At 32.7% G+C, this 10,292-nt stretch overlaps 1 protein-coding gene across 2 annotated transcripts in view; it reads left to right on the plus strand.

Annotated features, from left to right (window-relative positions):
• LOC121410634 (NADPH oxidase 5-like) overlaps nucleotides 1-5,141 on the plus strand; it is a 74,858-nt gene extending 69,717 nt beyond the window's left edge. For both annotated transcript variants that reach the window (XM_041602852.1, XM_041602851.1), the window contains one exon: nucleotides 229-5,141. In XM_041602852.1, coding sequence (XP_041458786.1) covers nucleotides 229-360 — 132 coding nt within the window. In that variant the 3' untranslated portion in view covers nucleotides 361-5,141. The remainder of the gene's footprint in view (nucleotides 1-228) is intronic.
• The last annotated feature ends 5,151 nt before the right edge of the window (nucleotides 5,142-10,292 follow it).

Raw genomic sequence — 10,292 nt, forward strand, 5'->3', positions numbered from 1 at the left:
TTGATATATGAGCACCCGCTCCCCCTTCCATCTCTCTCTTCCTCTCTCTCTCTCTTTCACACACTCCTTTTGGCTCGATAATTTTGTTTGTTTTTTAAACCATTTGGTGTTGGAACCGTATTCTCCTTTTACTACCTTCCTTCACTTTATGCCACCTTCGGCAGTTCTTTGTGTAACATATTTAGGCAACATTATTTCTAATTTTCTTCCTGTTTTTTCTCTGGACAGATTTTCACACAGATTGCTCGAGAGAAGAAAGGAAAAGTCCAGGTATTCTTTTGCGGTTCTCCAACTTTAGCAAAGGTCATCAAGAAGAGCTGCGAGAAATTTAACTTTAGTTTCCACAAAGAAAATTTCTAAATCGACTTTTGAACTCATGGAACAAAGATAAAGGACTAAATGATGATTGATGACGATGATTCGTTCTGCTATGAACGGAGATGGAAAGACAAAATGATTTGATTATTTTTTTTAAAGGAGCATTTATTGACACGGACAAAACATGTTTAAGGACTTGGCTTTTATTTATTCTGTCAGATGTTGCTCCTAACGAGAACATTAACGAAATTATTATCGGTGATTTCTTAATCAATAATGCATGAAAATGGGAACGTGTATTGTTGAGAATAATATTGTTTACAGTGAGAGTCAGAAAGAGTGAGAGGAAGGCGAATGCGTATGTGTTCATAATGGTGTGAGGGTGTGTGTGTATGCGGGGGTGCAAGGATGTGTGTGTGTGTGTGTGTGTACGCTTGTTTGTGCGTGTGAAAGAGGAGAAAGAGGCATAGAATCAAGGGAAGAAGGCAAGACGATTGGGAGAATATTACAAATTCTCTTGAAAATGTTCGAAAATTTGAAAATAGTTATTTTGGTCATACACTGTATGCAAATCAGTATAAGTGAGAGATACTTCTATTTTGATTGGTGTTCTTGCAAGCAAGAATCGAAAATCTTATATGCCTGTATATTACAGTTACATGCAGAGCATGATCAGATTGAATTGCCAGAGGATTTGTACATTACTTTCTTGAACGATTACTCTTTTTTTGCTTTGATGATCCTATCTTCCTAAATTATATCGTGTGGTTGTTATCGTGCTTCGTTTATTATCATTATCATTACTCTGATGTCTAACGCCGAATGCACCAAAAATGGTTGTGAATACGTCAGTCATTTTCATTTTAATCAATTGGGTGGATTTTAGACTAGCTTTATAATAATCTCGCAAGGATACAGTAAACACGAGTTAACATCGTCCGTTGTTATGAGAGAAGATACAGGTACCGTCTCTCATAAATGATACGCTTCTGTAGTTTACGCTTCTGTGGTTTCTCTATAATACTGCATAGTAGAAATTGCATGCACTTTGTTAAGAAAGAGAACAAATGTAATGAGAATTAAATAATGCTTCCAGTTTAGTACATTTTGCCATTCTTGAATAAAAGTTGTTCAAATTAAGCGAATAATTACACTCTAATGGCAACATGGTTAAAATGGAATCCATATTTTAAAGTTCTTCGATAGTTTTCAATTTCACGATATAATTGTAATTTATTTTTACATGCGTCATTGTAGGGTACATACTAATAATTGTTAACGAGAAGACAGAATGCGGCGAATCAGAAGATTTCTGAATACTCGTAGTTGCGTGGGATAGTGAGCGAAACTGACATTTTTAAAATATAACTCTCAACATTATATAGCGAAATGAATTTAATAATTTACGCTGTACCCTTTCTTTTATCGTTTTTTTTTTATTCTCTCGGTTGTGGAAGCTTGGGAGGGGGATAACTTCCATAAAGCACCTATTTGTACGTCCATGATTGCCACTATTTCTGAAAAGAATCACCATGATTATGCCTGTCTTTGAATCCATTACCTTCTAAACTTGGACTGTTGTCGAAAAGTTTCTGGAAACTGTTTTAAATTATCAGAATTCACCCTTCTTTATTTTGGTTCATAAATACGTGGATTCGTACTTGTGAAAATTTATCTTTAAAAATCCTGAGACAAGATTTTACGTAGGCCTATAATAGAAAGACATATAAAAATAGTAATAACAAAGAAAAAATGATATAAATGATAATGATAATTTAAAAAATAATAATAACAATGTCATACTTAACCCAAGGTAGCCACTTCAGACCTCGCAGAGGTTCCTGCTTAACATGATAATGTTATTATTACCGGTGTTTTGCACCGCTACTTTGATCGGGCGCTCAAGCATTCGTTGAATTTCTTCCTATACCGGGTAATGGGTACATTAAATTTTCTATTTTAAAAGGAAGGAGTATTCGAAGAATAAACATACATTTCTTTCAGGAATAAATTTCAAATGAAACTTAATGAATTAGCGGTACGAAGTCAAATAGGTCACACTGGATATTTCATTTTTATTTGATCAACACAAAAGATTTTCCTTCTATTATGTGATAGGAGCATACAATATTCAAAGGGTTCTACCTTTGCACCTTTTTTTTTTTTACAAAATTCGAAATCCGAGGGGGTTCCTCCTGTCCTATCCGAGATCACCACCAATGGCTTGTACTACATTTCCCATTATTTTGGGAAATTTATTTCCTGTGTTTGTGTTATGATTAACTTGCAATATCACTAAAAGCAGATGATTATGCGTCAGTTTTCTTCAGTCGAAAGGGAAAAGCTTTATAAATCATTTTTAGAGTTAAAGTGGATTGAAAACTTTGATGAAAAAGACGAAGCCTTCATACTTTTTTATAACCTTGTAGATACTTATCATGCTGATTAACTGGGAGACCAAATGTAATATAATCAAGTTCGAGTATTTTGAAGAGTGATATTCAACAGCAATTATGATATAGAATACGAATATTTTGCAGATAAATGGTGTGCTACTTAATCAGTGTGCTTACTTAATCATTTAGGTTTGCGTTCTGTTCTCATGTTTTAAAAAGGTCAACATTTTACGAAGTGAAGCATATTCCACTATCCAGTCAACATGTTACTCGAAAGAAATATTTTGTATAATCATATAATCATGTCCATTCATTTTCGTTGGCGTGAATATTCTATCTTTTAATCTCCTTCACGTGATCGCAATATCCTTTGAATTTATTTATTATTTATTTATTTATTGATATATTCATATTCCACAATCATCAAAGTAATTGATTCAAATGAAATTCAAGAGTTATATTGCAATAGCATGAATGATTATAATAAATTGCTCTACATTATTTTTATTAATGTTGAATTTAAATTTTACTCGTATCCTCAGTTCATGCAATCTGGATTATTTGAGATATGCATTTAGGTCGGTCATGATAAAATCAATGTAGAACCAACCGACTAAATAATTTTCTGGCCATTTTTCAAATTTGACTGACAAATCTTATTTCTAACATTAGTCTAATTGGACTACTTTATTTTATTTTATAGTTTTTATCTGTGGGCGAATCCTTATCCGTAGGCAATTATTTTTTCACCACATTTGACCATTTCACGAGAAACGAAATCGTGCAAGATCATGAAGCGATTGAGAATATAATTTAAGAATACCATTACCCACAATTGAAGGGAAATGTGACTCAATGAATACTATTATCAATAATTACAGTATGGATGAATCATGGGTATCTTAAAAAAAACTATTTATGAAATTTGGACACGATGTCATTTTTATGCATAAAGCTATCTCTGTGCGCAACTTTACTCTAAAACAATTTATAGCAACTTTACTCTAAAACAATTTATAGAGTATCAGATTTCTTAAATTGCTTGCACTGTGACAAAGGTAATCCTGATACAAAACATATCTGAACACAATTCTAGTGATATTTCTATATAGATTGTACCAATAAGTGCATGGTAGTTGGCCTGTATATATAGTTTTGTTACATGTTATAAATTTTCATCAGGCAGTGTGATTTTTGTGGTTTCAACTATAAAAGATTCTTCAAAATGGTAAAAAAAAATGTATCGATATTTTATGAAATCCTAATCATTTGACAATGTTAATCAGTCGGCATATCATTTACGAGTACAACATTTTATGTTTGAAAGTGTGGTTTTTATAGTAAAATTTAGTTCATCTTAACGAACAAAGTGTATTTTCAATCGAAAAAGATTGTGCATGTTCACGTCACTTGGGTCTTAACAGTGTGTTAATGTTTCAGCGTGATGAACAATGCTTATGATTATGATGATTATGAAATAAAAATATTTGTTTGTCATCATTCATCTGTAAATAGAATAAACTAAAAATTATAATATCACTCCCCAACGAAAAACAAAGTATATCAAGATATTTTGCCAATCTCAACATATCTTATGCCGAAGTGCCAAAAACAGAGGAAATTTATCATATCTATAATATCTTTACTTCCCTCCCTCAATGTTGTTAGCGTATACCAACCGTTATATTATTTTAAAGAAAAAGAGGAAATGTAAGTAGACCTTCAGAATATTCATCACCAATCAGTAACACGAAGGTTTATTATACCCCCATGTGTGTAAAATATATATATACGAGTCAAGTACTATCCCCCTTAACGTGGGATAAAATATCACTTATATCACTCAAGAGAACTATGCAGATTTACTTCTTAGTATTCTAATGATGCTTTATCCTAGTAAAGATCTTCATTCTCTTCTACTTGCAGTTATACTTTATTTTGTACTCCGTAACTTTACACGAATACTTTAGTATGACTATTTGTATTAGTTTAGAGTTAGCGGTAAACACATAAAAGAAGAGCATGAACAGCTAGAAATACAATAAGCAAAATTCTACTTTTGCTGCTGCCACTACTGCTAGTACTGCCGGTACCAGTGGCGTAAATCCATGACGTTGTACTATTCTAGTGGGTATGAAATAATAGTTCACCCCCCTGAACAATAGATTCATCTCTTGGATTTACGCCAGTGACTAGAAAGTATATACATTATTGCTTTGCAGCTAACTACGTCTACTACTGTTGCTGCCTAAGCAACTACCTCTACCTCTATACTTCCACTTAAACATAATTATTTCCCTTTTTAACACGGCTCCAACAACTATACCACTGTTACGACTTCTACTATATAACTACTTCTACCATTGCTGCTACTTCTACTGTTCATGCTACTACTTTTTCTACTACTATGGCACTACTATACTACTGCTGCTACACTCCAAAACAGTTTACCCAATATTGGGTAAAATCTGAACACGTATGCTTGCCGAGTAAAATGATACCAATTACTCTGTAATTTATACGCAATGTTGCGTTGAAATTTACCCTTTAAACTAGCATTTTACCCAATATGAGGGAAAATTAAGCAGCAAAAATGCTTGTTCCCTTTCTACCCAATTTTAGGTAAATTTTTACTCAATCTTTTTCGAGTGTACTACTGACACTACTACCATGACTAATTCTCCCATACTTAACTTCTCTTGCTTGTCAATACCTCTACTACTACTACTACTACTATACTACTACTACTACTACTACTACTACTACTATTACTACTACTGCTATACTACTACTACTACTACTATTACTACACTGCACTGCACTACGCTGCACTGCTATACTACTACTGCTACTACTATTTCTACTGCTATTACTACTACTACTATTACTATTAATACTGCTACTATTACTACTGCTACTACTATTTCTACTACTATTTTTACTACTATTACTGCTACAATTACTACTACTAACATAGCTGTTAATAACTATTATTTCTTACTTCCAATCCTATACTCTTACCATTATCACCACTACTACTTTTACTACTACTATTACTACTAAAATACTTTTACCACTACAGTAACCGTAGCTATTAATATACTATCACTACTGCTATTACTACTACTACACTCTAAAAAATATTGGTTACAAGTGCTCCATGAGGGTAATTATGTGCCCAACCAACATTGGGCATTTTTATTTATCCAGTGTGATGAATACGCTTCCCTCATTGGGTAAAATACTGCCCCAAATTGGTTGCACACGTAATTACCCTCGTGGTGGTAAAATTTTACCAAATATTTTTCACAGTGTACTACTACTTCAACTACTACTACTACTTCTACTACTAGTAGTAGTAGTACTACTACTCCTAATAATGATAACGATAATAATACTCAAACGGCTCCTGCTACTACAATTACTGAAGGAGCTACTATTACTTTTTCTACTTTTCACTACTCATTGTGTTAATCCTTACTAATATTATTACCCCTATCACTACTACTTGATATATCTAAAACTTCTGTTATTGCATTCTTTTTATAATATTTATACTCTTTTCGACAAGTTGATACATGAGTGTATTTTACTACTATTTCTATACTTTTGCTTCTGGTAGTGATCTTCAATGAAAACAATGAAACAACAATAACAATATCTACTACCACTTCTACTTCTACTACTGCTACTATTACTACTACCACTACTACTATTTCTGCTACTCCTACTACCTCTACTACTACTAGACCTGCTCAAATTACTTCTACTTATTGTCGTATATTTCACCGCCCGAATGCGATAAGTATTTAAACAATACTATTGAATTGACCAAACGAACTTATCTGCCAAATTGAGAGCGATCATTTGTAATATTACTCAAAATGTCAAAACACAAAATTAATGTAGGTTTCTATCTAAATAAATTAACAAAATCAACGCGTATAAATGGACACTTTTGTTTGTAAACGTGTGTGTTGTGAAAAAAAAGCATAGTTTGGCATTATTTTATAAGGTAAAAATTGCGTTCCTGTATATATTAATTTATGCCTCCTTGCACCGTATTTGCTATTGTAGTTTTTTTGATGTATATATTGCATGTAAATATCATGTATTTCACTGTGTTTTGAGTCTATATTGCATTCCGTCAAGGTATAATTATGTCAAATGCATTTATTTACATTTTGATATGCAAGTTTATCCGTCGAGTAAAAAAAGCTTTATTTGTGTGTACCATACTACTTCATTTGACAAATTAGAATATTTAATACCAATTTATCAAATTATTTATTTATCTAGATTTCTGGCGACAAAAAATAGAATATTAATATATGAATATAAATAAGTAGTAAAGAGTGTGCAAACTAAATTCTATTGAGCCTGAATACACTATAAACGAGTTTGTCATCTTTGTATGATAACATTTCGAGTAATAAATACTTTCTATACGACGCAAATCTCGACTGCCATTTGTTTCATTATTTTAACAGGAATAATTTTCCTCTTGAGTTGATGAGTGTCATAATCTGGGCGACATCCACACCAATAATCGTTATCGGAAGGTTCTTAACCTATTCGCCATAGTCTAGTCAGATATTATAAAACATGTTGCTAACATATTTCTTTCTGGTGTGTATGGGATATTTTCCTTGGCCATGTATAGAAATAAAATCAAAATTCCATCATTTTTCTCACAAACGTTCATACCAAGTCATGATCGTCAAAATTGATGTTTGAAACCTTTTCTTAATTAAATATTTTTTTATTGTTATTCTATGTGATTTTTTGCAGATATCCAATAGTATATATCAATGAATCAACAAGTCCAGCTGCTTACTGACTTCTAAAAAAGGGACAGTACTATATTATTTGGTAATCCACATCAATGATCGTAATTATGAATACAGAACAATGACGATGATCCTAATAATAACTAAAAATAGAGAAATAGTGGTATATACTGGTAATGAAAATGGTGATGATGAAGTAATCGATAAATTGCAATATGTACACTTTTGTTTATTCAGAGTACAAACCCACTTAGCCTTCAGCTTTTGCTATTAACCATCGGGTATCCAGTGCCTACCGGCGTGATCGCTATGGTTAATGGCTTGGTTTATGCATGAACCCTCATTTACCTCTTTTGTCCTCTCCCGCCGAGCCAAGAAAGTTACTTTCTGGTGAATTTGTAAGCTAATGAAAACTGGCTGTTGTTATGCGACTGCAAAACCTAATTGTATAGTTTAGAGATAATAAAGACCCAAAATGACGTAGTGGCTAAGTGGTAACAGCCTGGATTCAGATCCACTTTTGCCATATAAAAGTCAAGCCTGGCAATGTTGTCATACTGATAGAAATATAATATGACTTTATCAACGACGATGCCATACATGATTTTATACAGTGCATATAAAAAAAAAGTTTACACTTTGAAAAAGCCATGGGAATTTGAAAATATTAAACATGTGGGTAATCTTGGGTTTGGGTCTCATCTATCCAATGAAAGTTAAAGGACAAGTCCACCCCAACAAAAACTTGATTTGAATAAAAATAGAAAAATTCAACAAGCATAACACTGAAAATTTCATCAAAATTGGATGTAAAATAAGAAAGTTATGGCATTTTAAAGTTTTGCTTATTTTAAACAAAATAGTTATATGAACGAGCCAGTTACATCCAAATGAGAGAGTTGATGATGTCACTCACTCACTATTTCTTTTGTATTTTATCATATGAAATATGAAATATTTTGATTTTCTCGTCATTGTCATGTGAAATGAAGTTTCATTCCTCCCTGAACACGTGGAATTCCATTATTTTAACATTTTGTGCTTCAGGCTAGGAGGTCCTAATCGTCATATTCGTAAAAATTGAAATATTGTATAATTCAAACAATGAAAAAAAAGAAATAGTGAGTGAGTGACATCGTCGACTCTCTCAGTTGGGTGTAACTGGCTCGTTCATATAACTATTTTGTTGAAAACAAGCGAAATTTTGAAATGTCATAACTTTCTTATTTTACATCCGATTTTGATGAAATTTTCAGTATTGTGCTTGTCTGATTTTTCTCTATTGATTCAAATCAACATTTTTCTGAGGTGGACTTGACCTTTAAAAGTTTTGACAGAATGTTACACTTGAGCGAGCACTGTCCATTTTTGTAAAGCTCGCAGAAATGCTTGTTTTTACGCTGTGTCAAGGGGAAAGGGCGAAATCAAATTTACCCTGCGAAACATTTCTCATACGTTTCCCTTGCACTTTTAGTCAATTGAATAAAACGGATATACATTTAAGCATTTTGTAACCCAAAATTGAAATTTCAACACTTAGTGGAACCTTTACCCTGTTTGGATCTGAGGACATAACTGAATCTGGAAAAAGGTTTATATCAGACATCTCCAGCATTTTTTCACTAGGTTTTTATCATTAAAAGTGGGTTTACATGCCATTTTTCATTTACTACTTGTTTATCAACACTTTCTAAAGCTTGACAATAATTAACAAAATGAAAATCAAGCGTAAGCCATTTCATGTAAATCACAGCTCAGTGTAAAACACATATCGTCACGATGGCCTCGGTGTATGGGGGAATGGGGTGGGTTGCAATGCACTCTTCGAAGTGTTTTGGGGCAAGGAAACAAGTTAAAAAGGGTAAAAGATATCTTCAAATCAATTTTACTAGCTAAATTCTACGTGTTCTTTATGATTAAGGTCTACTTTTAGTCGCTGAACTATTTCAAAGTTCTGCGCAAATCATTTTTCACTAACTTTTCAAAAGTAAGTGGTGCTCACTCAAACGGAAATATTTTTCGACAGTTATATCATCATTTGCTTAAATGGATCTGTACCAATGTTAAAATGTGAAAAAATCTTCAGGATACTACAAATGTATAATTATACAGGATTTTTCTAAGTGTAAACTTTTTTACGCACTGTATAAGACAATTATATTTAAAGTGCTGACATAAATAAAGTTGTGTATATTCCACGGTCCATCTCATTGTGATTATTTGGGTTCACAGCATCACCCCTTAAGATTGTATAATGTTATTACCAGTGGCGTAACTATGGGGGGCACGTGCCCCCCCCCCCCAATCGGCTGGCCAAAAAAAAGAAAAAAACGGGGAAAAAGAGAAAAAGAGGGAGAAAGTGAAAGAAACAGCGGGAAGGAAGAAATTATTGTTAATTATGTTATATTATAATTATGTTATGTTATATTACATAGAAATAAAAAGATATATATAACTTTATAAGACATAATTTTCTCAGGGCCTATGTCTTCATTCCATAATATCCAATGAAGCGCATAGGGACGCATTTAGCAGTGATATGCGCTATATAAGCATGTTGGTATTATTATTATTATTCATTGTTCCTGATACTCGCATTGTCTGTTTAACGAGATATGTAATCCTGTTGTACTAAAACCTCCCGTTTTCAAGTCAATATACACCAAATATATCTCCTCGCACTTCGAATTATTATTGCTTTATGTAGTGACATATCATTTTAAGGTCTTAATATAAAAAAATTTCCCGTCCGTGCTTACGTTCGCATTAGTGGATTAGTGAGATAATA

The sequence above is a fragment of the Lytechinus variegatus genome, chromosome 3, assembly GCF_018143015.1.
Source record: "Lytechinus variegatus isolate NC3 chromosome 3, Lvar_3.0, whole genome shotgun sequence".
Classification (NCBI taxonomy): domain Eukaryota; kingdom Metazoa; phylum Echinodermata; class Echinoidea; order Temnopleuroida; family Toxopneustidae; genus Lytechinus; species Lytechinus variegatus.